General features: G+C 47.4%; 11 protein-coding genes across 11 annotated transcripts; 5 read left to right on the plus strand and 6 right to left on the minus strand.

Annotated features, from left to right (window-relative positions):
- Window positions 1-183: 183 nt before the first annotated feature.
- HD556DRAFT_1414793 (uncharacterized protein) lies at window positions 184-1754 on the plus strand. The gene is made up of 3 exons (XM_041304295.1): window positions 184-301; window positions 377-475; window positions 527-1754. The coding sequence occupies exons 2-3, from the start codon at window positions 425-427 to the stop codon at window positions 1655-1657; spliced, it is 1182 nt and encodes a 393-aa protein (XP_041153990.1). The 5' UTR covers window positions 184-301; window positions 377-424; the 3' UTR covers window positions 1658-1754.
- Window positions 1755-2181: 427 nt separating this feature from the next.
- Window positions 2182-4024, minus strand: HD556DRAFT_1047752 (uncharacterized protein). Its single transcript, XM_041295988.1, has 13 exons — window positions 3844-4024; window positions 3761-3793; window positions 3607-3703; window positions 3519-3547; window positions 3435-3465; window positions 3342-3374; window positions 3214-3290; window positions 3107-3161; window positions 2948-3046; window positions 2776-2886; window positions 2668-2711; window positions 2582-2607; window positions 2182-2521 (listed from the first exon to the last, which is right to left on the minus strand). The coding sequence occupies exons 1-13, from the start codon at window positions 3856-3858 to the stop codon at window positions 2383-2385; spliced, it is 789 nt and encodes a 262-aa protein (XP_041153991.1). The 5' UTR covers window positions 3859-4024; the 3' UTR covers window positions 2182-2382.
- A 3227-nt stretch (window positions 4025-7251) lies between these two features.
- On the plus strand, window positions 7252-8825 carry HD556DRAFT_1047809 (uncharacterized protein). The gene is made up of 2 exons (XM_041295989.1): window positions 7252-7589; window positions 7649-8825. The coding sequence occupies exons 1-2, from the start codon at window positions 7530-7532 to the stop codon at window positions 8714-8716; spliced, it is 1128 nt and encodes a 375-aa protein (XP_041153992.1). The 5' UTR covers window positions 7252-7529; the 3' UTR covers window positions 8717-8825.
- Window positions 8826-9187: 362 nt separating this feature from the next.
- Window positions 9188-10729, minus strand: HD556DRAFT_1449650 (uncharacterized protein; the record flags this gene model as incomplete). Its single annotated transcript, XM_041307628.1, has 14 exons — window positions 9188-9326; window positions 9388-9413; window positions 9474-9517; window positions 9576-9686; window positions 9748-9846; window positions 9904-9958; window positions 10011-10087; window positions 10137-10169; window positions 10231-10261; window positions 10315-10343; window positions 10403-10499; window positions 10551-10583; window positions 10639-10658; window positions 10708-10729. The coding sequence occupies 14 exons, from the start codon at window positions 10727-10729 to the stop codon at window positions 9188-9190; spliced, it is 816 nt and encodes a 271-aa protein (XP_041153993.1).
- A 1135-nt stretch (window positions 10730-11864) lies between these two features.
- On the minus strand, window positions 11865-13135 carry HD556DRAFT_1048741 (HSP20-like chaperone). Its single transcript, XM_041295992.1, has 3 exons — window positions 12720-13135; window positions 12445-12664; window positions 11865-12383 (listed from the first exon to the last, which is right to left on the minus strand). The coding sequence occupies exons 1-3, from the start codon at window positions 12860-12862 to the stop codon at window positions 12285-12287; spliced, it is 462 nt and encodes a 153-aa protein (XP_041153994.1). The 5' UTR covers window positions 12863-13135; the 3' UTR covers window positions 11865-12284.
- A 942-nt stretch (window positions 13136-14077) lies between these two features.
- HD556DRAFT_1414881 (uncharacterized protein) lies at window positions 14078-16038 on the plus strand. The gene is made up of 2 exons (XM_041304296.1): window positions 14078-15883; window positions 15951-16038. Exon 1 carries the CDS (start codon window positions 14148-14150, stop codon window positions 15537-15539), a length of 1392 nt encoding a protein of 463 aa, XP_041153995.1. The 5' UTR covers window positions 14078-14147; the 3' UTR covers window positions 15540-15883; window positions 15951-16038.
- Window positions 15821-17703, plus strand: HD556DRAFT_1048920 (uncharacterized protein). The gene is made up of 3 exons (XM_041295993.1): window positions 15821-16140; window positions 16199-16216; window positions 16276-17703. Exons 1-3 carry the CDS (start codon window positions 16045-16047, stop codon window positions 17449-17451), a joined length of 1290 nt encoding a protein of 429 aa, XP_041153996.1. The 5' UTR covers window positions 15821-16044; the 3' UTR covers window positions 17452-17703.
- A 797-nt stretch (window positions 17704-18500) lies between these two features.
- HD556DRAFT_1048159 (O-methyltransferase-domain-containing protein) lies at window positions 18501-20719 on the minus strand. The gene is made up of 10 exons (XM_041295991.1): window positions 20253-20719; window positions 20191-20198; window positions 19820-20139; window positions 19591-19771; window positions 19408-19529; window positions 19176-19358; window positions 19098-19122; window positions 19008-19049; window positions 18759-18956; window positions 18501-18711 (listed from the first exon to the last, which is right to left on the minus strand). The coding sequence occupies exons 1-10, from the start codon at window positions 20437-20439 to the stop codon at window positions 18598-18600; spliced, it is 1380 nt and encodes a 459-aa protein (XP_041153997.1). The 5' UTR covers window positions 20440-20719; the 3' UTR covers window positions 18501-18597.
- An 876-nt stretch (window positions 20720-21595) lies between these two features.
- On the minus strand, window positions 21596-22798 carry HD556DRAFT_1414895 (uncharacterized protein). Its single transcript, XM_041304297.1, has 4 exons — window positions 22463-22798; window positions 22316-22408; window positions 22091-22258; window positions 21596-22042 (listed from the first exon to the last, which is right to left on the minus strand). Exons 1-4 carry the CDS (start codon window positions 22598-22600, stop codon window positions 21698-21700), a joined length of 744 nt encoding a protein of 247 aa, XP_041153998.1. The 5' UTR covers window positions 22601-22798; the 3' UTR covers window positions 21596-21697.
- Window positions 22799-23229: 431 nt separating this feature from the next.
- On the minus strand, window positions 23230-24242 carry HD556DRAFT_1414897 (uncharacterized protein). Its single transcript, XM_041304298.1, has 4 exons — window positions 23892-24242; window positions 23682-23839; window positions 23440-23632; window positions 23230-23387 (listed from the first exon to the last, which is right to left on the minus strand). The coding sequence occupies exons 1-4, from the start codon at window positions 24103-24105 to the stop codon at window positions 23320-23322; spliced, it is 633 nt and encodes a 210-aa protein (XP_041153999.1). The 5' UTR covers window positions 24106-24242; the 3' UTR covers window positions 23230-23319.
- A 777-nt stretch (window positions 24243-25019) lies between these two features.
- HD556DRAFT_1414905 (L-Aspartase-like protein) lies at window positions 25020-27178 on the plus strand. Its single transcript, XM_041304299.1, has 12 exons — window positions 25020-25072; window positions 25126-25202; window positions 25255-25411; window positions 25468-25554; window positions 25608-25711; window positions 25765-25906; window positions 25963-26094; window positions 26144-26233; window positions 26289-26567; window positions 26616-26679; window positions 26735-26857; window positions 26912-27178. The coding sequence occupies exons 1-12, from the start codon at window positions 25070-25072 to the stop codon at window positions 27049-27051; spliced, it is 1398 nt and encodes a 465-aa protein (XP_041154000.1). The 5' UTR covers window positions 25020-25069; the 3' UTR covers window positions 27052-27178.
- The last annotated feature ends 86 nt before the right edge of the window (window positions 27179-27264 follow it).

A 27264-nucleotide genomic window follows, 5' to 3' on the forward strand; every position in this document is an offset into this window, starting at 1 on the left:
GTAAGGTCGGTAGGAATGTGGGGAGGAGACCCACAGCCTGGTTTTGTGAGTACCTTCGCACCTATCAAACTAAAAACACAATACTACTGAATAAGGCGAAATAAAGGTCACAGCTCCACAAAGCTGCGAAACAAAACAAAATTCCCGGATGACCTAATAGTGCCGACTAAGTATGTTGAAGTCACCCTTCCACAAATTCTACAGGCGTTCGCACTGACCCTCTTTGCAACAATGCAAAGTCTCTAGATGTGGATGGTCGGTGTTTCACACAAGACCCGCTGCGAAAAACTACAATAGCAAGGTATGTTTGTTGTGGACCTGTGGTTTGCGAAGCGTTGTAGTTTAAATAGGGACGCAATGGTTGGCCGAACGTCAGAATCATTTCCGACCTCCATCTTCACATCTCAACCTCCTTCGTGTCAATATGCGATCAAACGTCGATTCATCAGCCATCTCGGGCACCATTAGTCGCCTTGTAAGTACTCGATTTTGAAGGTGTTGGCATCTGAACAAACATCCACTTCAGCAGTCGCATGTAGTCATGCGCGAGGTCTCAAACCCAAGCCATGTCAACTATCGTTACTGGCAACTCGTCCAAGAGATGGCCCAGATTGTGCAGTCCATCGGTCCTCCCAGGGGATCTTCATCGCCTATCGGGCGCCTGCCCACCGAAATCCTCGCTGAAATTTTTCTCTGCTGCATCCCAGAAGACGCAAACTGGGCGCCCGCGCCAGATCTAGCCCCCATGCAGTTGACTGCAGTATGTCAACGATGGCGGGAGATTGCTGTGAACATGCCGAATTTATGGCGCAGGCTGCGATTGGAAATAGGGCACGGAGACTGGCAGCAGAGAGCTTTCTGCTATGACTCCTACCTCAAGCGATCACGGGGACGTCAACTGTCGTTGACACTCGAGTGTGATAACAATAACTGGACAGAGCTACGAAGCCTGCTCCAGCCATACGTCGATCAAATTTCCTCACTGCATGTTGGGTTATCCTCCGGTACCAGCTCCTTTCCACTGGTGCCGGCGGACTTCGGCGGACTCGAGGAGCTGGCTATATACACGTCGGATGGTTTAGATCCAGTACCAGCTGTCACGCACTCTATCACGCACTCTATCACGCATTTGCCGCCCAAGATGCGCAGTCTCAGGTTATTGGACGTGTTGCTTGACTTTCGGAGGTTAACTCGCCTCAATTCTCCCTCATGGGCCGGTCTCACAAATCTTGAGGTTCTGGTAGTGGGCGTAGTTTCCTTACCCCGCTTGCTCCGTCTTTGTCCCAATCTTTCGTCGTTGACGATGGGTGGAGTATTCATGGTGGCGATCGAGACCTCAGGACAATTGGCGCACACCAAACTTCAATCCTTGCGCATTTCCGGCAATTTATCTACGAACTCGCTCTTGTCCGGACTTCTTGGGCTATTCGCTAACGTCACGCTCCCAAATTTACGCATCGTCGAAGTTAGCAACATAGGAGGATGGGCTCACGAAGAATTCAAGGCGTTGATAACACGGTCACAGTGTCCCCTAGAAAGCTTGATCTTCCGCGGTAGAGTGACGACGACGGCTCAGCAACGAGCAGAATATGTTACTCTTTTCCCATCTCTCAAACTAGTGATAGATACTACGCGTTCCTTGTTTTTAGAATACTAGACTGGGACAGTTTATGTACATAGTTGACGAAATGATGCTCACACGATTATGCTATATGTAGCCTATACCTACTCATTGCCAACCCTTCAATAGACTATGTCAAACATTCTTTGATCCAAAATGACATCCATCGTCAAATGATTCGTCATATCCCCAGATACCCGTTCTGAGCGTCGCTGCTCAGCAGCTAGAAGAATACCGTACCCTTTTTCCTTCTCTCTCATTAAAGACAGATCCTACGCGTTGCTCGTTTTACTTTGACTCGGACAGTTGTTTCATACTATGTAGTTGACTAGATGATGATAACGAGATTATGCTATAGCCCATACTTACCCTTCGCCAACCCTTCAATATATTATGTTCGTGAGTCATGATACATGAGTTATGAAATGAGCAGGCGTCTAACTGAAACGAAGACTCATTCAGTCCGCGTTCCACCCTCGCGTTTTGAATAGTAACATTACTACCTTGGCAGTACTAGGGATATCACTAATATACCTTCTAACTGTATGCATGAAGATCTAGGGGAATCAAAGGGGAATGGCCATGATATACACCCGCAAGGCCTCTCTGATCACGTATTAGCTCTATTATTTCGTATTATAATATTTGTGTATGTGACAAAAATTCATTATTATTATAAGTCAAGCGCATTCCACCCCGACCAGTCATCTACTAGTCCAAATCTCGCTCCTCCCACGACGGATAAGCCACATGGCAAGACATTACACCGTACAGTCTGCAGGTGACATGTCGGACATACAAATGTATATGAGGGCATCAGAGTTGTGCATGTGCTGGTCGAGATGCCAGAGATGGAGGTGCATGCGCGTGGCAAGGATCGCAAGGACGCATACTTGAAAGCTGTAAGTGTTTTGATGTTATTAGTAGTAAGAATTAATGACAGAAGTTAGAGGTGCATACTTTTCGAGGGCAGTGTAGTATGGGGACTGTATGTGCGGAACATCAACGACACGATCATATCGAAGGGTCCCGGGAGGTTTACGCACATTAGGAAATGCCGCTGGCACGAGGACGTTGACGGCCGAGAGAACTTTCGGAACAGTAGTCATCACCGATGAGTACGGAAACGTGAAACATACAAAGTCCTGACTCACGGAGACCGCATACATAGTAGAATATGTTATGCTTCACCAAGATGGCTTGCAGAGGGCCCTTTGTCGACCACCAGCTCTGTATGGCACGTGTGAGTGTGAGTGTGATCAATCCTGGGGCGAGTGTCAGTGAGCACGCGTTTGCAATCTATCCTCCTGGTTCCCAGCAACATACCCAGTTGAAATACAAATAATAAAATAAACGACATGAAGTATAGAGCACCACTTGAGCTCCAGGAGCAGCTAGGGATGCCTGAGATCGCGCTAGTCGTAACTGTGAAAGTGGCCGAGTGAATATGTGCGAATAGTAGCAGGAGAAGGTGAAGTCACAAACCATATGAGGTGGCAATGGTGGCAAAACGAACGCTGACGGATGTCACGGCCATAGCCTGGATGATTCAGCAACCATGAGATTGGATGCGTTGAGGGAATGGGACTCACGAAAGCAGTGGACAGCAGGCCTACAAGTACGATCCTATTGTTGTTCCAGAGCGCATATGTTCTAATCATGAAAAAACCTCGATGAACCGGATGAGGAATGCGCATATGTTATGTAAGAAAAAAAATACATTCAGAGCAAATGATTGATATCTGACTGAGAGCTGCGAGATGAAGAGCAGCACTCGACAGGGACCCGTATGGAGCATGTAATGTGCACGTACATGAGTAGACATTGATCAATATCCGACATTTCTGGTGAACTCATGCAGTAAGTATCAGTGTAAGTCCACTGTATATCCACATACATTGGGTTTTTCGTTCGGGGCGAAGTTCACTGAAATACAATACGTCAGTCCGTTGTTGGGAAAATCGTGCTGGAGTTCATCGACGCACGAGATAGGTACATGACGATCAGAAAAAAAGGGAGATGTCGTGTCATGATGTAAAGGGCTTTTACTTTGGTCCAGCGCGACCGATGCAGATATTTCCACTTTGAACAATATATTGTCAGTATCCACACTGAAGTTGTCACGGAACGAGTCACTACTTCTTCATGAATTGCACAGGCATAATCATATGTCTGAATAAATAAGTTTAACGGCGGACAGAAAAATATCAGGATCAGCTTACCCAGAACGTCGTCATCGACACTGAGCTTTCAAGTTAGAACGAGGAAGAAGCCGTTCAGACAATACATACTGTATAGGTACTAATGGAATATGCTATGTTAACTTGTTCTCGTGTTATTAAGAAAGCGACGCACCGCTAATCGCTGCAGACTCGTGGCCGCTGAGATATCGACTGCCGAATACTCCATCTGCATTTGTTTGATAGTAAGTGAAGAAACGGGATCCTCGCACATACGTCACGCACCTTCTTATCTCTGCAGGAACCCGGCACGATCGGATATTTGGGACAGCATTTGAGCGGCAGGCTAGGCTTGGTCGATGTTTTTTAATACGAGTCGGACCGTCACTCCACCATCATGATGGACTCGGAGTAAGTCTGGCTGCGTAGTTAGTAATGATACGGTGAACTGATTAGTGAGCACGCACCAGTACATCAAAGTATTAGCGGTACCTAGACAGCAGACAGCGAGAGTCGAACATCTGAGTTCAATAGCAAGTTGAGATGTATGTAGGTGCAAGCTTACTATAGATTGATTTTTAGAGTCCGATATTGATTTCTAGCGTTACTCACAGGCTGCACCGTGACTAACGGACAATTTGCCAGTGAAACAAGCAATCGCCTTAGAAGGATCTATGTTTAGTACACAAGGAACGCTCAACCTCTTCTGATCAACTTCGGCCGTGTTAAATGCACACAAGTAATCATCATACTAACACGCTTTTGTCCACATAGATACAGTAATCTAAAATGGGGCAGATGTAGTATGTCGGTCTTCGTCTGAATGATGATCTGGTGAATACCATGTAGGCCGGATAGAGGCTGATAAAGTACAGCCTAGGATGGTTGAGTATATTCGAAGGATCTTATTTAAATATTGCACTGCTAGAGTCATGACCAGTCTGCGACGTACGTCTTTTGAGAGTAAGGCCTTGAGGTAAGTCGAACTACTTGGTCGATCTCGAGAAAAGCTGGCAGGCGAAGCACGGAGTTTGAATTTAGTTGTCAATGTGCCGGGTCACCGGGTGTCTTACACACTGACACTAGCCGTTTTGCTGCAAGTCATGACCAACCCAAACCATGAGTTTCGATTCTGTAACCTCGATTGAGCCTCGAGTTCAAGTCTTCATCCACTCTAATCACACCCGCGCCAGTACTGACGACGTGCAGAAGTCAACTCGAAAGAGAACGTCGACGACTCGACGTATCTCTCGCTGGCCTGGATATCATTAGTGCACTGTCACAATTGAGTAATGGTTTGTCTATGTAGATTCATATGATGTGATATTGACCAATTGTCAGATTCCCGGGCCATATGTCGAAACCCCATACACCCCGGTTTCTCCAATCCCAACCACTGCGCAATCGAGCTTAAAGACCAGAGCATTAGTGCCATTATCACCGACCGCCAGCAGCAGCTAGATGCAATTTTGCATGACATCTCAAGTCTGGAAACAGTCATCGACGAAGTCAACAACCTTCACGATAACTTACTGAACAGGAGCAAAAGATCATCCTGTCCATCACGATGCACAGGCGAGTCATATCATCTCTTTGGCCCATTTAGCCTGCAGCACAAACTAGGCGTACTCGTGGCAACCTTCTTTCATCGTCAACATATTCGGGTCAAGTTTCAACAAGATGGAGGCCAGCTTCGATGAGGCGACAAATACTTGTCTTCCGGGAGACAGCGAACGAAAATGTAGGATAAGATTTCAGTCAGGAAGCGGTCATTCGACCTCAGAAGACAGCGGGAACCTCCTTTTCTGCTTTGACGTATGGCTCAAGCGAACACGAGGACGTCTGCTCTCGTTGGCACCCACCTGCTGCTCTTTTGTTCGAAACTCAACTCAGCTATGAAGCCTCCTTCGGTCTTTCATAAATTCAATCTTATCATTCTCTATCCATTGTCTGACAAACCTGACTGCTTCTTAAAGGACCTCGCAGCACTCCAGGAGCTAATAGCCAATAAGCCGCTTACTGAGCAATGTTTCTCGCGACTCCCGTCCACTCCGCGCAATTTCAAGCTCACAAAGTCATTTCTACCTCGAGCTCTGGCTGACCTGATAAATCCCGAGATCCCACACATCGCCCGGACGTAGTCCTCCGCTTGCTGCAGATATCGCAACCTATGCTTGTTAGCAATCTGCCTATGATTCAACGGAACTAGAATCTCTGAAACATTCTTGCACATCCGAATTCAATCCTTACACATCGTTGACTTAGTTGCTCAAACAGACGATACTTGGACTGGAATTCTGTGTACTCGACGCCATCATAGTACTGCAATCGAAGCTCTCTTCGCAGTTGTGACTATCTACGACATGACCTTCTAGATATCCATGCAGCCAACAAGTGATCCAGTGTTACGCCCTGAACATCGGCTTTGATACTATGTACTAGCGACACATACATCACAAGAATCGAAAATTCATGGCCCTCATTCATCTCGAGGTAGTGGATGATCACAGTCGTAAATCTGCATCAAATTGAATCGTGGTTAATATTTTGCAAAATTTGGCTGGGATGGCTACGAACAACTTAACCTGGAGTCAATTGGATCGTGGAGTTGAATAAACTCTCTTCTGAGGGAAGACATGTAATTGGAGGATTCAGAAGCGGAACAGGACACTGTCCACTCTGCGCAGTCTCCACACCCTGGGGCTATGGTTCGACATCGAGCTCTTATCTCGTTTCAACATTTGGGCCTGCCTATCAGATAAACGTCACAATAAACACAGATTTACACACACCAAACTTCGAAGCTTCAATTCTTACGCGTACGTATCACTTGTGAAAGTGGGTATAGGTTGCACGGGTCCACGTGACGATGATCCAAGCTGTTTGATCCATATATATATCCCTCAACATCCCCTTCAATCAATCTGTGCATTGTACCCTGAATTCTTCGACCCATCACATTTGCTTCTCGGATCATAGCCATGGCTGAGACAGTGACATTACTAGAATGACGACCAGTATGCTTACTCTTCTGAGGAAGCATATCATCAACTGTTCAACGTCAACTGACTCAACTCGGAGCCCAGAGCCACTCGTCAAGTCGCTTTGTATGAATTTCCCTTTTTGATATTCAGTCGGTGTTCTAGTTCCCATTAATATTGGAGCAGGAAAATGTCGATGACATTGTTCACAACTTAAACAAGAACATAACTGTTGATGTTCAGGCTTCAGGTGTGTCATTACCAAGATTCAACAGTGGAAGAGAGTCGGACGCGATTGACGAAAAGGGAATCAACTATTCAATGTGTACGGAAGGAGTGTGGAGAGTCGAAGCCTGATTTTCGTGAGTACCTTCACACCCATCAAACCAAAAACTCGAAACTCGAAACTCGAAACTCGAAACTACAATAGGGCGAAATAAAGGCCACAACTTCGATAACCATGCAAATCGTTGTCCACATCGGAAGATGCCGACCAAGTGTGTCGAAACCACCGGCAAGGTCACCACATATTCCACAAGCGTTCGCATTGACTCCCTTTGCAACAATGCAAAGTCTCCAGCAGTGGATGGCTGGTGTTTTACATAAGACCCGCTATGGGAAACTACAATGGCAAGGCGTCTTCGTTGTGGACGTGTGGCGTTGTAATTTAAATAGGGACGCGACGGTCGGCAGAAGTTCCTGCTTTCAATCCGCATCTCCAACAACCAAACCTCCACTCGCGTTAATATGCAAACATCCCACTCAAACGCAAATTCATCAGCAGGCTCACATATCCTACAGAACATCGTAAGTGCTTGCTTTTGGAGGTGTTGGCATCTGAATACAATAATAAACATTCACTTCAGCAGGGGAATGTACAGGTCTCAAACCAACACGATGTCAGCTATCGTCACCGGCAGCTCGTCGAAGAAAAGGTCACGATTATGCAGTTGCCCACGGAAATCCTCGCCCAAATCTTCCTGTGCTGCATCCCAGAAGACAGTGACCGGACGCCCGCGCAACATCTGGATCCCGTGCTCTTGACCACAGTGTGTCAACGATGGCGGGAGATTGCACTGGACATGTCGAGTCTATGGCGCAAGCTGCGATTGGAAGTCGGGCGCGGTAACTGGCAGCACAGAGCTTTCTGCTATGACACGTACCTCAAGCGATCACGAGGACGTCAGCTGTCGTTGACACTCGAGTGTCATAACGATGACAGGAAGGAGCTACGAAGCCTGCTCCACCCATACGTCAATCAAATATCGTCTCTGTCTTTTGGCTTATCCTCTGGTGCCAGCTCCTGTCCAGTGGTGGCGGCGGACTTCGGGGGACTTGAGAAACTGGTTATGTACACGACCAGTTCTAATTCTGCACTAACTACCGCTCACTCTGTCGCACACTCTATCGCGCAACTGCCGCCCAGCATGCGCACTCTCAAGTTAACGGACCTGTGGCTTGACCTCAAAATGTTGTCTGGCTTCAATCCCCTCGCATGGGTCAATCTCACGAATCTCGAGATCGTAGTAGACGCACTAAATTGCTTCCCCTGCTTGTTCCGCCTGTGTCCCAACCTCTCGTCATTGACGATAATTGGAATGTTTTCGTCGGTGATCGAGACCTCGGAAGAATTGCCACACTGCAAACTTCGATCCTTGCGCATATCCGGGGATTTGCTTCTGGACTGGACGGGAAGTCTCGGGTTATTCGATATCATCACGCTCCCCAATCTACGCGCGATCGAGGCTCGCAATGTAGGACAATGGCCTCATGAGGCATTCAAGGGATTTTTGACACGGTCACAGTGTCCCCTCGAGAGTTTGATCTTTGGCGGTGGAGTAGTGACTACGCGTCAGCAGCTAGAAGAATACGGTACCATTTTTCCTTCCCTCTCATTAGTGACAGATCCTATGCGTTACTCGTTTTACTTTTAACTTGACTCGGACAGTCGCTTCGTACTATGTAGTTGACTAGATGATAACGAGATTACGCTATAGCCCATACTTACCCTTCGCCAACCCTTCAATAGAATATGTTCGTGAGTCATGATACACGAGTTATGAAATGAGCAGGCGTCTAACCGAAACCAAACATGACGCATTCAGCCCGCGTTCCAGTCTCGCGTTTTGAATAGTAGCACTACTACCTTGGCAGTAGCGGATATCGCTAATATACCTTCTAATTGTATGCATGAATATCTAGGGGAATCAAAGGGGAATGACCATGATATGCACCCGCCGGGCCTCTCTGATCACGTACGTATGAGCTCTGATTTCGTGTTGTAATATTTGTGTATGTGACAAAAATGCATTATTAAAAGTCAAGTGCGTCCCACCCCAACCAGTCATCTGTTAAGTAGTCCAAATCTCGCTCTTCCCATGACAGATAAACTACGCGATAAGTCATTACACCGTAAGGTCTGCAGGTGACATGTCGAACATAGAAGTACATATGAGGGCATCAGAGTCGCGCATGTGCTGGTCGAGATGCCAGAGATGGAGATGCATGCGAGTGGCGAGGATCCGAAGGATACATACCTGAAGGCTGAAAGTGTTTGTGACGTTATCAGTAGTAGGAATTCGGAACAGAAGTTGGAGGTACATACTCTTCCAGGACGATATAGTATGCGGACTGTGTGTGCGGAACGTCAACGACTCGATCACATTGATGCATGGCAGGAAGTGTACGCACATTGGGAAATAGCACTGGCATGCTGACATTTAGGGCAGAGAAAACTTTCGGGACAACAATCATCACCAATGAGCGCAGAAATATGCATGAGTCTGGACTCACGGAGACCGCATGCATAGTAGAATATGTTATGCTTCACAAGGACAGCGTACAGATGGCCCTTGGACAACCGCCAGCTCTGTATGACATGTATGAGTGTGAGGGATACTAGTCCTGGGGCAAGCATCAGTCAGCGTGTGTGTGCAATCTATCCTCCCAGCTCCCGGAAACACACCCAGTTGAAACACAAACAAGAAAATAAACAACATCAAGTATAAGACACCGCTCGGGCTCCAGGAGCAGCCTTGGATACCTGGTATCGTACTAGCCGTGACTATGAAAGTGGAGTGAATATGTGCGAACAGTAATGGGGGAAGGTGAGATCACAGACTATTTGAGGTGGCAATAATGGTAAAACGAATGCCAACGGACGTTGCGACCATAACCTGACTGATTCATCAATCATGAACATGAGTGTGTTGAGGGCATGGGACTCACGAAAGCAGTGGACAGCAGGCCTAAGAGTACGATTCTATTGTTGTTCCAGAGCGCATATATTCTGAGCGCAAAGAAACCTTGAATCGGGTGAGGAATACGCATATGTCGTGTAAGAAGAAGAAATACTTTCAGAGAAAGTGAGTGATATCTGGCTGACAACTATGAGAGGAAAGAGCAGCACTCGACAAGGAGGTGTATGGAGTATGTACCGTGCACGTACATGAGTAAATGTTGATTAATATCCTACATTTCTGACGAAATCATGCAGTGAGCATCAGCCGAAGTCTGCTGTACATCCACATACATTGGTGTTTTCGCTCGGGATGAGGTTCACTGAAACACAACATGTCAGTTTATTATTGGGAAGATTATGCTGGAGCTCATCAACGCACAACATAGGTACATGACGATGAGAAAAAAGGGGAGATATCGTGTAATGATGTAAAGGACTTTTACTTTGGTCCAGCGCGACCGACGTAGAAATTCCCACTTTGAACAGTTCAATACTCAACCCCGAGGTATAACGACACGAATTATTACCTCTTCGTGAAAGGAACAAACATATTCATAGATCTGGATAAACGAGCTTAACAGCGGACGGGACTCAGAAGAGTCGGGATAAGCCTACCCAGAATGCCGTTATCGACACTGAGTTGTCAAGTTAGAACGAGGAAGAGGCATGCTAGAAAGCACGTACCGTATAGGTACTGGTGGGACATGGTATGTTAGCTCGCCTTCGTGTTAAGAAAGCAACGCACCGTTAATTGCTGCAACCTCATGACCGCTGCAAGATCGACTGCCGAATCCATCATTCGATAAGTGAAGAAACAGGGTTCTCTCATACACGTCACGCACCTTCTTATCCATGCGGGAACCCAACCCGATCGGGGCGTAAATATTGGGGACAGCATTCGAGTGGCAGGCTAAACTCGATGATCGTAATGGGGCATTGCTCACAGGTTGCACTAGCAGACAATTATGCTTGGAACAACATAATCACCTTAGGGAGACCTATTTTTATATGCCGGAAGGAAACGGCCGAACTTGGCCGACAGAGATCGTTTATCGTATGGTTCCAGAGTAGCATCACGATATTGCATGCATTCTGGGGGAAACAGCGCCGCTAGAAGCAGTGTCGGGAGCAGTGTTGTTACTAACCCGCTAGAAAGGATGGCTAAATGAATCTTCCGTTTAGATAGCGGTCCAAAGGGTGAATGTACCAGAAGTTATTTGGCGTTAAAAAGAGATACCTCACCCAAGATCGTTTCTGATTGTACTAGATGAACGATGGCATCGGGATCAGTGAGAAGTGAGAATCAGTAAAGACACCCCTTCCGAGAGCATAATCGTTGTCTACAATAGAGTATGACATGGGTGAGGGCTCGAGGGCTATCCGGGTACTGCCCAGTACACGCGGACGGAACGTGGGAGTCTGGGACGAATGGTATGGTGGCAGGGTAGCTCCACCTACGGATCAGATCGATGATCAGAGCTTGGGTATCCATGCGTGCCTCGGGCCCGGAGTGGTGTAGTACCTTAATACCCCAAACCAAGCTCGATGAGGCAGGAACGTTTCAACTTTGAATGGGTAGTACCAGGCTGTGCGGCTGTGGGACGACAGGCTAGTCCTCATGTTGTCAGAGCCTGTCAATATGTCACCAGTTGATGCAACTATTATGATATTCCATGTGTGCAGTGCACAGCACGGCGGCTAGTTGTCACCCTCTTTCATCATCAGTTAACCTCGGTCTTCCACGCCGACTCGAGTATTGTAACCCACCTTAGAGCGCACTGTCTTGGGCGCCCGAGTATTAGTAAGTACTAAGCAATGAATACACAGTCGGGTAAACGTCACCTGGCTTCGGGCGGAGTTTAAACGCCGCTCGATACAAGCGCGCGCCTTGTCGGGTAATCCGAGTCATATCAACAAATCCCCACACTCCATCTACTTGTAAGTTACACTTGCAAGGTACGAAGAACGGAATAGCCTCAGAGTGAACAGATCCCTGACTTTTACATGAAACACAGCTCAAGTGTCCATGTCAGCGCCGCCACAACGATCACTGAATATTGAATTCTCGATAACGCTTTACTATATTTCTATGGCGTCCACTCTTAGCTGCACATCATGATTGAAATACTTCGATCCAAAAAAAGATCAGGTGAGCCCGGTAACCACTATTGTACATATACGCTATTACTTTTCCACCTTCGTACTATGCTAATGATACAGATTTGAAATGATAATGGGTTGGGCTAAGCAGATTAACCGCGTTACACGATCGCAATTCGCTGGGGTTGCTGGTCCGGTCCAGCCTTCGGGAAGGACACAGTAAGCACTCCATTCTCCATCTTTGCGTGGACATCCTCAGCCTGGAGGGTACAATACTGTCAGCACCAGATTGCTGCAAGGAATTCACATTGTTGTGCTCACCTTGATTCCCTGAGGAATTTGAAGGGTCCTGGAGAACTTGCCATGAGAGCGCTCCTGCACCACATAGCTGCCCTTGTTATAATCATCCGAGCATTTCGACTCTCCGGATATTGTCAGGCGATTTCCATGGACCTCGACATTGACATCCTGTTGTTTGATGCCAGGAAGTTCAAATGTCGCCGTGACCGTCTTGGTCTCGGCGTTCTCGTGTAGATCCATTCTGTGTTGATACGAGTCAATGACATAACTTACATTAAAATTTAGATTATGCTTACCTAGGGAATGCCCGATCACGGCGATGAGTCAATGTAGTATTACCCTCGATGGTAGGGGAGGGACGGAAACGAGCATTGAAAGCATCGTCAAATAGCTTGTCGAACTCGGTGAATGGATCGTAGATTGTGCGCACTAGAGACATGATTAAGTGCAGAAATAGTAGATGTTGAGAGAAGGTGTTCTGATGGTTGTTATTGATTGAAGTTGGAGGAGTTTGCTGAAGTCTGAGCGACTCTAACCAGCATTTATATACATGTCCATGACAATATAAAACGAACGTCTGTAATGTCCACGATGATACGGGTGCCTTCCAGAAGTTACCCGGTATTTGGTTGAAATGGTGATCGACGACATTCTGTAATATTCGAGATTGATTCCGAGTTGAGAAGCCGTTAGTGCGTCGAGCCACAAAAGTCCTGTTTACATGTATTTTGTTTATTACTAGAAAGGAAAGTTGGAGGAGTCCCACTAGTCGGGCGCGCTGCTATGTGTAGATAACCTCGGCGTATCGATCCTGATAATCGAATATCCGGAAACTGTGCCAGGGCGATGCACCTCCAGAAGAGCACACCTGCTCGCATACAGACATGCAGGGGTATGCATCAAGCGAGAGGAATGCAGGCCCATCAGCGCTTCAGCATCTATCTTATTCCCATGCTCTCTGTGCTGGTGCTCAGGTCAGCGCTGAAGACATATATGGTGCGTGTGCGTTTGCAGCCGTGTCTAGGTGTGTCGAGATGAAAGATGTGGATTTAGAGGAAATAAAAAAACTCAAAGCTACGGGAAACTTCGTACTGTTCAGGAAAATCAATCTTGGGATGTCCAATGCTGCCTGGGCGAGACCGGTCCTCTGATATGGAGCTTGGCGCTTTCAATACATATTCAATGTCCCGCTGACTGTGTTCATCCCTGCCATACCATGACAACAGTAGGGGACGAGGAAAACTCACTTCGTACCTTCGGTTGTCGCGACCTTGTAAATCGAGTTGCTATTGCCCACAGCATTACCCTTCCAAAGGTTACTGTGCAGACGAGTGGTTCTTGGATAATCACGATGAAAGCAATCGACACTGATCTGAATTATTAGCCTTGACTGCGTCACTGCGAGTCATTCCTACGTTGAATTGGTCACATCACGGTTCGATATACGTCACGGTGCGGTCATAAAATTGTCAACTCCAAGTCGACTCCTATTTATTCGTTTTCTTCTTCTTGACCCACATGCTAGCAAACAACATGCAGACATTTAACTCAAAAGACAATCTCTCATCGGCCTCAGACATCATTGATGCACTGCACAACATCGTAAGTGCTGATCTTTCCATTCTTCTCTGCAGGTAATAACTTTTCGCTTCAGCTGCGTTCACGAGTAGTTGTAAGCATGTCTTTGTATTGTGGATATCTGATGCGGCACTGACCATTCATAGATGTCAGACCTCACCACTTCGTTCTCCCGAGTCAGCGTCCCGAATACCTACCTCCCTACCACCGATTCCAACAGCGAGAGCATCAGCACCATTCTCACTGAACGTCAGCAGCAGCTGGATGTAGTGTCGTGCGAGATCTCAGGTCTGGAAACAGTCATGGACGATATCAAAAATTTACGCCAGCAACTTGTCGAACGGAAGGAAAAGATTAATCAGTCCATGACTTTTCACAAGGGACTCAGATCGGCTCTCTGGTGCTTGCCCACTGAAGTCTTATGCCAAATTTTTCATCACTGTCTTCGAGAAGACAAAGACTTGTTGCCCATATCGAACCTGACCCCCATGTTGTTGACCAGAATATGCCGACCATGGAGGGAAGTTGCTGTTGATATGCCCAGTTTATGGTGCAGGTTTCATGTTGAATTCAACGTCACCACAGTCAGGCAACAGGATTTTGTATTTCACCGCAACGACGACGACGACTACTACTACTACAGAAGACTCGAGAAGGGGTCAGATGTTGAAGTCGACCACAGAGCCTGGCAGCAAGCAGTTTTCCACTATAACTTATGGCTCAAGCGGTCACGAGGACGCCCGCTCTCAATAGCACTCATGCGCTACGACTCAACTGTGCTCTTAGGAAACCTTCTTCAGCCTTACATGGATCAAATCTCATTTCTCTCCATATATTTTTCCCGCAGATTCGGAGCGGGCAAACCACAACTTTTGTTAAAAGATATGCCAGCACTTCGAGAGCTGGTCATACTAGTTGATGATCGTCACATTCCACCTATGGAGGAATATATCTCGCAACTCCCGTCCACAATACACATTCTCGATGTCATGGACTTGCCGTTTGACATCCGTCATCTATCCTCTCTCGATCCCGCATGGACCCACCTGACACAGGTCAAGATCAGCTTTTTTGATCAGTATGCATTTCTCCATTTGCTCCGTTTATGCCCCAACCTTTCCTCGTTGACGGTTGAAATACAATACGACATCTTTTCCCGGTTGAGGGAAGAAACAGATGTAGATCGTCAACAGGCCTTGGAACCATTCACACACACCAACCTGCAAACCTTGTGCTTGGGTTATGCTGACGAGGGGGCGTTGCTAGCTCGCTTGTTCAATGCTTTATCACTCCCCAGTTTGCGCGTGTTTCATGCTTGTGCTTGCAACACTCGCAAGATTAGACAGTGGCCTCACAAGCGGATGATAGATCTTATTGCACGGTCAAATTGTCCTTTGGAGCGCTTGAGTTTCTGTGGTTTTACGGGGATGAATGTGCGGCGAGCAAAGTATGTTGCCCTCATTCCTTCCCTCGACGTAGTGGAGAACGTAGTGTGCCAGTGGCCTTGGAATTCAACAGAAACAAATGACAATTGTTAGGGGAGCTCATAACACGAGGACCCGTTTTCCAATGTTGTGGTAGAGAATGTCACTTGATTGTGAATCTCATGCTGAAAGCGGCGGGAGAAACGAGCAAATGATGGTACGACACTGGACGACACATCTACCAGCAGTGGCAGCCACAGCGCCTACGTCAGAGTCCTCTTCATAGAGTATGATATTGACTCACTTGTTGTTATGGAAAATGAGTGTTAAACAATATGTATATATATTTATTCGCACTTGAAACCAAGCATGGTATCCGAGTCAGCGTCTCCACAATTAGCTCGGGGTCACTGTAAGATGGATGAATATATGAAAGAATTCTTATCCATCGGGTTGTTCTAGAGATAAAGTTTGGCAGCGCAGCAGCGGTCAGCTGGGGTCCGAGATACCAGAGGACAGACATACATATGGGGGAGCTTCAGGCAGCCTACTGTGAGCTCCTGTACTTTAAATGCCGTGAAGTTCCGAATTTCATGATCTTCAAGTTCCTCGAACGATCATGACCGACGACTGTAACATGTATGTGCAGACAATCGATTCAAACGTAAATTTCTCCGCGGCGGTTTCAGACGTAATCGGTGCATTGCAGAACATGGTGAGTGCCGAAGTATTACATAATAATAAACATACCGAATAGTAACCGATTGCTTCAGCTGCGCTCACAAGCAACCGTATGTCTAAGTAGTAGGTATTCATATCCGCGCGTCATTGACCACGTCACCGCGAACAGATCGCAGACCTCGAAAACTCCACAGCCACCATCCCAAATCCTAATCATGCACTACTCACGCTCAAAAGCCGAAGCCTTAACGCCATCATCACTGAACGCCAGCAGCAGTTGGATACACTGAAAACAGTTATGGAGAGTATCCAAAACATTCACGGGCAACTCATCGAAGAGAAGGACAAAGTCATCGAGTCCATCAATTTGCACGAAAGACTCGGATCGTCGGCTCTATGGCGCTTGCCCACTGAAATCTTATCCCACATTTTCGTTTACTGTCTCCCAGAAGACGAGTATTTGTCACCTGCGTCAAGGCTAGCTCCCATCCTGTTGACAAGAATATGCCGACGATGGAGGGAGGTTGTTGTGGGCATGCCCAGGTTATGGTGCAGCCTGCGGTTGGAAGTCCAGCACGATGACTGGCAACAAAGAGTTTTCTGCTATGAGGCATGGTTCAAGCGAACCCTAGGTCGACCGCTCTCGCTGGCACTCCATTTATACGGTAACGGGACCCGACAAGCACAAACCCTTCTTCAGCCTCATATTAATCAAATTACTTCTCTCTATATCGATTTTCACGGAGTGGACGAACCTGCATTTTCATTCAATTTTTTCCCAGCACTTCAGGAATTAAGCATTGTGGGTCATACCGCAGCTATCGCACAATCCATCTCGCGACTGCCGTCTACGTTGACCAGTCTCAAGTTTCCAGGGATGTGGTGGTTCGACCTCGAGCTGCTGGCTTCTTTCGCTCCCATGTGGGCCCAACTGACAGAAGTCGAGATTTACGTAGATAAACAAGATGCATTCATCCGTCTTCTCCAGCTATGTCCCAACCTCTCCTCGTTAAAGACCGGCATAGTAGTCTCCCAGGTACAGCCCTTGGAGCCATTCACGCACCCCACACTCGAATCCTTGCACGTCTGTGGCAGAGCTTGGATATTTGGTAACCCACTATCCGGCGTATTCAATACTCTCTCACTCCCCAATCTACGCGTACTTGATGTTTGGAATACATCAATGTGGCCCCATGAAGAGTTCAAGGGGTTTCTGGCACAGTCAGAGCGTTCCCTGGAGAACCTGAATTTCGGCGCTGTAGCGATTACCACAGAGGAGCAACGAGCGGAATATGTTGCACTTATGCCTTTCCTCAAAGTAGTAGTAGATCCCGACCTTGTATAGCGATTGTGCATAAGATTGGCTACCCTACGAGTACTGGTACTACATGCCATAGATCAGCCTCCTGGTATATTTCCCTTCGCCGCTTCAACTACTTATGTCAGATATTTTTGCGATTTGTCCCCTCTTATATGTTTCGATCCCAAGTAGGTGATTCCAGTTTGATGCACTGTACGATGATAGACGTCTGGATGGCTTGAGTCGTGTCGTTACTGAACAGAGTACTATTGTCTTCTAACTTTGGCCTGACCTTAGCAGACTGACCAGATTCATGTGCCTCCCGCACTGGCAGCGCGCTTATCTGTATAAAAGCCATCATGTCACTATAGATCGCTACCCCCAGAGGACTTGACGTCCGCTTTAATGACGGGACTCGTGCCCCACTTATCTGTGAACATGGGATGTTCCCTGCAGTCGAGGCGTCATTTACAAATGCTCTGCTATCCTCTGGTTAAGGGGGTCCAGAAATGAAGTTACGCACGAGGGTAGGCACGATTACTTGCATACAGTGTCACAGAGAGCGGGTATGAGGAGGAAAGATACGAGATCGCGCTTCCCGTAACTCCAATCGTCACGCTTCTGGTCCACTAGACGTGGAGCGTGGAGACAGACAGGATCAAGTATAGTCAATGAAGCCGCCGGCAGGAATGTACAGTTGGAGTATGCCACCAAAGGCGAAGGCAAAATGAGCAATTACTTATGATCGTCATTGGTCCAGATAAAAACATAGGCTAGATATCGATGCTCTGGTGGGCACACAGTTCCACATAAGTGGGCCATCGTCTGAAACGTGTACATGGCGCTGATCAGGTATTCGTCTCGTGTATGTTTTCACCTGCAGAAGGTCTCGATATTCCCTGGAGATCAATCTATGGAAGCGCACACACGTTGCTCGTACCTTACTGAACAACTCGACTTGGGAAGAGGAGTCTATGTTCGTCAGGTGAGCCCGCATGGAGGAGAGCTGTGGCTAACTCGGGATCAGGATAAAATTCTTGCCAGGCTCTCAAGGGCCACGACGAAAACTTTCGGAAAATCTGATTAAATTTGTGCGGCAATCTGCCTTGGGGGAAAGGAAGTAACGTATGATGCGTGTACCTGGAAACACCAGCATGGGAAATCTCGTTGTGACATTACTCCGGGATTCTTTTACAGCAATGCTCGTGTATCAAGTGCACATTCAATAATAGAAGTGTGAGCTCGCAGCGGGTAAACGTTCGTGATACGGAGCCCGCACCCCTTTACCAATTTCTCCCACTCGCGCTGTTTAATCGTCAGTGGCACATCATCAAACTTTGTTATGCACGTACCAAAGACCTCTCGCAACCATTTATCATGGTCATCATGTGCACAGAAGAACCGCTTACGATTCTAGACGCTGAACCAAAGTGCGATGGAATCCTGTAGTCGGGACCTTTAGCTTTGCTATCATGCATCAACGATTGTGCGCTCGTAGCAGTCGAATCTACGTTCGGGACAGCTACCATGTCGATGATGAGTATCCTGGACTGTAAAATCCATCAGACATAGCGCATTGATCTGTAGATTTGGTTATTGACCTTGGGACCCAATGCACGAGCTACATGTCCCAGTATCGTTGTCTAAGTCAAAGTCAGCTATGTCATTGAAGTAGGATGTGCTACACCGACCGCTTCTTTGTCCGGCCAATCATGCCTTTGGCACAAGACTGTTATGAGCAAATTCAGGGAAGTGAAACGAGTACTCACATTATATGACGCAAGATAAAGCTGTACTCGTTTCCAATCCGAGGCTGAGGCTGGAAAAAGTCATGGGGTTCCACCTTGAGTACACCATTTGCAACATCGTGAGGGCGGCGATCTTCCATGATCGAACTTGTCAGTGCGACTACATTCTCCATGTCCTGTACGATGGCTCGGAAGGAAGGATGCCTGTAATGATTGAGATACCTCTGGAAAAGGAATACGTACGCCAACTTACGCATCTAGGATAGACGAAACTAGACCGCCCTCCCCTCCTCCACAATCAACGATGACGGGGGTTTGCAACTGTTCCCATGGGTAGTCCGCCACGATACTCGGCGTAGACATGTCACCAAAGACCTAAAATAGCAAAAGTTAGATGAGTGCTCTGCAATTCTCTAACACTGGGAGGATAACTGACTTGAAGATGATCCGCAATTGGAACGAGGACATCTGGATTCTCTATAATCCAAGAGAATGCCACCAAGGGTGTTTTGAACGCGATTTGAAAGGCAGTCTGCTCTGGAGAACGTGACAACTTCCAATCCGATTCCGCCACCCAATGTGGTATGGTTTCTATTATCGACATAAACCCAGGCATACTGCTCGATATTTAGTCTTGTCAAGCGGTGATGCAGTGAAGAACATACGAAAAGTTCAGTCTCCGACCAGCGTTGCCTTCAATGAAAGTGCGCGCGCATCTGTTCAAAGCAAATGATGAATCGCGGGTCTCCTTGACCCAACCGCTGGCTGCACAGCAACGAAGAATGGGAATAATTTTTTGAGAATCAAGTTCAAATTTGGAGGCCAGTTCGGTAGCCGGGACACCTTGGGAGGGGTTTGGCACATCAGACAGGTAGTCGATAATTCCGGTCTTGATAAGGGTATCGGTGCAGGCAACACCATATACCGTGAACCTCTCATCCATGATCTTATCCAAAGGCGACTGGATAAGGTTCTTTAGCTCTCCCTAGAAGAGATACTCAGATGAATAAAACATAGAGCACAGTTAGTAACCAACCAGACATGCTGATAGATGATTTGAGTTATGCATTGGTCCATATTAGAGCAAATATGACGTACCTAAAGAGAGGCGGCGAGCTTTGAACAACCCCGTACTAGGTAGGTATGTCGTTGGGTCATCCAATGGGTGTGCTACTGAGCTTTGCTGGCTCAGGGGGGGAAGTTGAGAGCTGTCTATCTCCTTGCGGAGTGTGTCAAGTGCGAGGTTCAAACATGCTTGCAGATGGTCAAGCTCTGCATGTGCCATGGTGCAGTTTGCTGTCGAGAAAAGACGAAGTCTCTCAGTCTTGATATGCCTTGCATATTATATACCCGTTCTCCATACTGATCCTCTGCCAGCACGGTGTCCGGCCCATCGGCTTGAAAAAGAAGGAATGGCCTGAGTCGCCTGACTACACTGATCCATCGGTAGCATAAGTTACTTGGTGGCTCTATTTGTCCATTCTCATAGTATATCCGAAGAAAATGGCGGCATTCGCTCTTCCTATGTAGGCTACCACACAATTGAAAACGTTAGAACGGGTGAAGTCATGACGAAAGAAAAACTTATAAACCAATATTTTGCAGGCTTTCGCGATGCATTCTCATCGCAACTTGATATCATCCGGAGTGTATTTGCCGGCTACAACAGGCTATAACCTAGTGAGCAGTGGTGGAACATAACTGGAAGCATCCGGGGTTCGGAGTTTTGCCATGAGAATACGACCACGAAAATTCGCCACGTCACCGTGACGAACTTCAAAATCGATAGGCTTCTCAAGGGACGTTTCAGCGCGACGCATGACTAAACACCAACATTGTTTTACCGCGTGTCGAGTTGTGCATATATCTTGATTCTCGAAGTTTGAAGGCGCAATGTCATCAAGTCTTGCAAAGCATCGCCGTATTGATTTGGTAGTCACTAGTAGTAGTAACACCGCACATCTCGCCGAGTCTTCTCTTCAAAAAATGACTGCTGCAAGAACCTTCGGTGATCCTATTCCTGTGGAGAACTGAAGTACTCCTTCCGCAGCTAGCACAACATGAGTTGGCAACTCGGTCAGGAGGCCGGACTGGCCAGGACGGGTGAGAAGTTCGAATAACAAAGATCAGAAGAAGCTTGATCATCATCGAGTATCCGCTGACATAAGCCACTACTTAGGCTACATGGACCCGAAGTCTATACTATCTAGTTTTGGTCCAAGGGTTGACGCCCATCAGTCACCGTTTCGATGGAAGCTTCGTGGGGATGACCTTTCGGATCCAGCAGTTTCCAGCCTTTGTTCTGAATGCAGTATGGTTACGCCAACGGTCGAGGTCCATGTCCTCGCCGCAGTTTACATCGCTCGTTGACTCCTGAGTACGTATTCAGTCGTCGTGCTTACGTCCAGGGGAGTGAGTCACAAACGAGGCAGCAAATGCGCTGAATCAACAAACAACACTTTGAATGAAATATGATCAGCCAAAGTAGATAGCCTAATTTGCATTTCGATTGTAAATACAAATCTAGTGTCTTCAACCCAAAGTCAGATTTGAACATGGCTCATCTCGACAAACCGCTTGTTCAAAACCTCTATCTCGACATCATCGAGCATAGTGCCAAAGTGCCTCTCCAAGTGGTCGCGTCTCAACGCGGCAGGCCATGACGCGAGAAGCTCTAGCCTTCCTAAATTGAAAAGACCTGCTCGTCGGGTGACGAAAGTACTAGTGAGATGCCCGAGATCAAAATCACAGGATCTCAAAAATTTCTCGATGTTTTCGGGAGCAGCATCCGGATGCATGTGTGCACCAGGAGTCTCGCTGTCTGTGACTCGATCTATCTCATCGTAGGGGGGCGGCAGGTCGGTCGGTGACATCTCCGCTTCACCCTGCTGTACATAATGAGCGTGGACAGAAGGGAAGGCGAATAATCGACGCACTGCAGAGGAAGAAGACCTGATGGTCATCGTCTGTTTATACTTCGCCACTGCCTTTCTGAACCGGAAGCGCTCGTGCGCAATACGTTTGCTCAGGCTGATTTTTACATATAACTCGACCGGCCAAGCATCTTCATATTTCGAAATCAGGGAGGGCATGGTTTCATAAGCCTTAAAAGTAGATGCTAGAATTACAAAGGCGCCGCAGTAGTAAACAGATCGACCTACCCATTGTACAAATCTTCGCCAGGCCGAAGGATCTTGTTCGTCGAATTTCTTCGAGGGATCGAGCGATGCATACATCTTCTCACGCACTTGTCTCTGTATTCCGGATACTGGGTTCAGTAGGAAAATGGCGCAAGAGAACAGGCGTACCTTGAACACCGTGAAATCGTCATCATCCATGTCCAGAGCTTGGGCAATTTCTCCATGCCTTGAATTATGAAGTCGGCGAAACTCGGCTTCAGATGGTCTTGGAATTGAAAAAGTCCGAGTAGCTGTTGCAGTCATCATGTCTGTCGAAAGAAACAGGAAAAAAATCAGAAGCGATTGGTTTGAAAGAGAGAAATATAGTTTATCTCGTGTGTACTCACTGGATTTGACTTGTTGATAAGATCTGCAGGATGCAACGTGAATGCTCGTGCCGATTCTTCGTTCCCCTTTGCCCCTACCCCAAGGCGCAACTGACCTTATTTGAATTATTTTTTTCAAACATGGATCAGAATCATCTGCAGATAGATAATCAGTGACCTTCCTGGGAACACGCCTTTCATTTATTCTCTCAGATTGGCGCTCTCTGTACTCGTGCCAGGGGATGCTGTGGTCTCGTGTGCCATTATATGATCTCAAGGGGAACATTTAGATCACACGTGTTGATTCATCACGGGTTAGTAGTCTCACGACATACCCAGAAGGGCTGCTCGGAGTGAGACACAGGCGGCAATCACCGTCCTAGATCAGTCGATTTGTTAGTGAGTGAGATATGATGGCCTTACTGATACGCACCATGCATGATGTGCATCACAAGGAACAAGACACGCTGACTCACTGGGGACAGTACTGGATTGCCGAGCATGCGCAATGCGCATGGTCATTAGAAGGATGCCTGCACGCAAATGCACACTACAAATATTCCCACATTTGCGAGTGACTTGACCGATTGCACGCTGGAAGAACGCAAAAACGCTAATAGCAATGGACATGATATTGAACAAAAATACCGCATTACAAATCTACATAAACTCCTCATCTTCATCATCGTCTTTTGTGAGTCTACTGAGGATCGAACCGTTGAACGAGTCTGATGAAGCGATCAGAACCGGGCAAGGATAGAGAGAATGGCAATGGCTTACGTCCTGTACTCGTCGAATGCTTCCCTCGGTACGCAGATAAAGGGGAGGGTGTCTGCGGCATACCAAGCGAGGAATTCAGTGAGGAGAAAGGTGGAGGCGTGGGTCCGGGAATGGAGTATTGGAGGGTGCGAGAAGGCGTTGACACTGGAGAGGAGACGTATGGGGAGAAAGTGCGCTGCGGCTGTGGACTCGTCTATTTATTATCAGTTAAGAACACTCGCTCAGAGATACCAGGACTTTACGTGAGGTGACAACACATTACGGCGTTTTTGTAAGTGTGATTGCGGTGTCTTGAGACTCTTCGAAGGCGACTGTGCGGGTGGAAGAGGTTTTGATGGATACATGAGCCCTATAGCTGCCTGAAGGGCGTTCAGGGTGAAGAGACCCAGTATGGCCAACTCTGCGAACTGCCATCAGCGACTTCATTAACAACGTTAAACAAGGTCACTCACCAGCAGCGCACATCATCCAAAATACAGATTTTCCTTCTCCTGAATCATTGAACACGACATCCACAGCTGTCCATAGGGATGGCGCCGGAGTAAGATGCGTGAATAAGAGTACAGCAACGAGGGCAGCAGAACTGTTGCGGATCCGGAGTGCAGCTTCGTTTTTATATGGCTTGAGACTGAGCATGGATGCCTTGAGTGGGGTAAGCGACGACATTTATCAAGTTGAATATGAGAGGCGAAGAGGAGAATAAGGACTACTAGGTCAGTGTCTTCAACGGTGTTGGTCTCATAATTGAATGGTCTGGTGTTTTTAACGCGTGTGTCACAGTCACGTGTTGAATATGGACTTCTTTTTTGAAGTTCCACTTCAAACTAGATATTTTTATCTTCATTCGTCCATGGTCTCATGACTGACTAGTCGACTTGTGGATTGTGGGCGTGTTCATAGTTCGCGCAAGATGCCTGCAGCTGCCTCTCAATATTTGTGAGTAAAAATCTTTCTTGGTACCTTTTCGTTCCGAAATGCTACTTTCAGGCTGCGACGGGGTCAGCATCAGCAATGAGTTAAATATAGTACTTAGACCAGAGATGGGTGATATGACGTACTTTGCAGGTGGAGATAGCTCCAACAACATGATGAACCTCCACCTCTGCATTTGACCTCAACTTGCTGAAGCAGCGAGACTGACACGAACCTGTAAGGGAATGATTTTCGGCATCATTTTTGCACGCTCATCCATTCTAGCTTCCCAGCTATCAAAAAATGTAATGGGCACTTTTCACCAAATCGTGTCAGAACACCAAACGTTTGGCACTTGCAGGACAAGCACCATGGATAGACTATAGTTTCAGACATCCACAGGGAAAAGGGACACGGCGGTTCGGTATAGCGTGGTCGCGTTCGCCTGGTACGAGTACTTTTGGATGGTAAAAAGGCGATTCGGAACAGAATGCATAAATGAAAAAGCAGAATCCTCTGCCCATGAATACATGGAACGCAGCATCCCTTATCGCACGTGCGGGAAAAACTTACATGCCCAGATTCGGGGCGTACAAACATTTTGATTAGAATGCGGGATGCGTGACAGGGGTAATGGTACCACCGGCAGGACCCGGTTCCTTCCGCCTATCACTTATGTAACAGCTCCATCAAGGGACTCCTCCAACTACGTCTTACGATGGTAAGTTAGTTTCTCTCACTCAGTAGAGGTGATCACTATATCAGTCAAACCAGTCCTTCCGCACTGAGCATGACACCTTCGGTGAGCTCCAGGTCCCAGCCGATCGCTATTGGGGAGCACAGACACAGCGGTGTGCACATTTGATCTGATGTGCATACTCAATCACTGAGTCTTTCTCCCAGGTCGCTACAAAACTTCGATATTGGTGGTCCCTCACAACGGCTACCGCCTCCCCTAATCAAGGCCTTTGGCGTGGTGAAGAAGGCAGCGTCTATCATTAACGTCAGCTATGGCCTAGATCCTAAAATAGGCGAAGCCATCCAGAAAGCAGCTGATGATGTGAGAGATTGCGCCCTAGGCTTCGGATGCGTGTTTTGAGTCGAGCTTTTCTTCAGGTCATTTCCGGTAAGCTCATGGACCACTTCCCCTTGGTTGTCTTCCAGACCGGAAGTGGAACTCAAACCAACATGAACGTAAACGAGGTGAGCATATCAAACTCTCGAGTGCTCAGTAGCTTTACCTCATTGGTCAACAGGTGATTTCGAACCGTGCGATAGAACTTCTAGGTGGTGAACTCGGTTCCAAGAATCCGGTCCATCCCAATGACCATGTTAACATGAGCCAGAGTAGTAACGACACGTGAGTTTCCGCACGAGGAATGCTTAATTTAACGAATTTACTGATAACCGTAGCTTCCCAACAGCTATGCATGTCGCTGCCGTGACTGAAATTAGCCACTCGCTGCTTCCGGCATTGACAGGACTCAGGGATGCGCTTAACGAAAAGGTTCAATCATTCAGCCACATTATCAAAATCGGACGCACGCACTTGCAGGTATGATTCTATGAAAGAGTCGGCCTTAAATTTGAACGCCGTCTTATCGTTATCAGGACGCTACTCCCCTGACCCTTGGCCAAGAGTTCAGCGGATATGTCCAGCAAATCGATAATGGCATCGCTCGTGCTAAGGACGTCCTTCCTCGCTTACGTTTTCTGGCTCAAGGTGGAACTGCTGTTGGCACGGTGAGGTTATCCAACATCCAACGAATATAAGCGCTAAGGTGTCGTGCAGGGTCTTAACACGAGGAAGGGTTTCGATGTGAAGGTTGCAGCCGAGATCTCCAACATTACGGGCTTGAAATTCCAGACCGCACCAAACAAGGCAAGACATCTCACAGTAGTTTGTGCCTCGTCTGACTTCTGATCAAAACCCGCAGTTTGAAGCTCTAGCTTGTCACGATGCACTTGCCGAGGCTCATGGTGCTTTGAATGTCATCGCTTGCTCTCTGATGAAAATCGCTAATGACATTCGATTCCTTGGCTCTGGTCCTCGCTGTGGCTTCGGCGAACTGATGCTCCCCGAGAACGAACCTGGCAGCAGTATCATGCCCGGTAAAGTCAATCCCACCCAGTGCGAGGCCGTGACTATGGTCGCTGCTCAAGTGATGGGCAACCAGACCACTGTCAGCATCGCTAGTTCTAACGGACACTTTGAGGTATCTTTACTTCATACGACGCATTGACCATTTAATGATTTGTTTTAGCTCAATGTCTTCAAACCCGTCATAATCATGAACGTCTTGCAGAGCATTCGTCTTCTTTCTGATGGTGGGGACTCATAACTCAGACTACGCTTATTTGGCCGCTTACCTGGACTTGTCAGCTTCCCGTTCATTCACAAAGAATTGCGTGGTTGGCATCCGAGCTAACGAGAAGCGCATCAACCATCTCCTGAACGAGAGTTTGATGCTGGCAACGATCCTGAACAGCCATCTTGGCTATGATAGTACGTGCTAATTATAAGTGTGCAAATCTGCTCGAAATCAATCATACTTTGCAGATGTAGCCAAGGCCGCAAAGAAAGCACACAGAGAAGGAACAACGCTGAAGGAGGCGACGGTTGCACTCCAATTCCTGACACCCGAGGAGTTTGATGAGAAAGTACGCCCGGAGCTGATGCTGCACCCAGATGACGAATAGTCGCAAACTGTTCATCATCACCGTTTATAGCGCTGGTCTTGTTGTTAGAGCTGTGTTAGATTTCAAAGGAGCCTCCCTGCTGTACGATAGAAGATCAAAGTAATGTTAATGCGTTCTAAGTTGTCCGTGCTGCGTCGACTGCTGCGCGCGTACCGTTGCGTGGGCGCACCCGTACCAGATGTGTTTGATGATCTTCTGCTGCTTTTCCTCTAT

The sequence above is a fragment of the Suillus plorans genome (assembly GCF_016647745.1).
Source record: "Suillus plorans strain S12 chromosome Unknown HD556scaffold_91, whole genome shotgun sequence".
NCBI classification, from domain to species: Eukaryota; Fungi; Basidiomycota; class Agaricomycetes; order Boletales; family Suillaceae; genus Suillus; species Suillus plorans.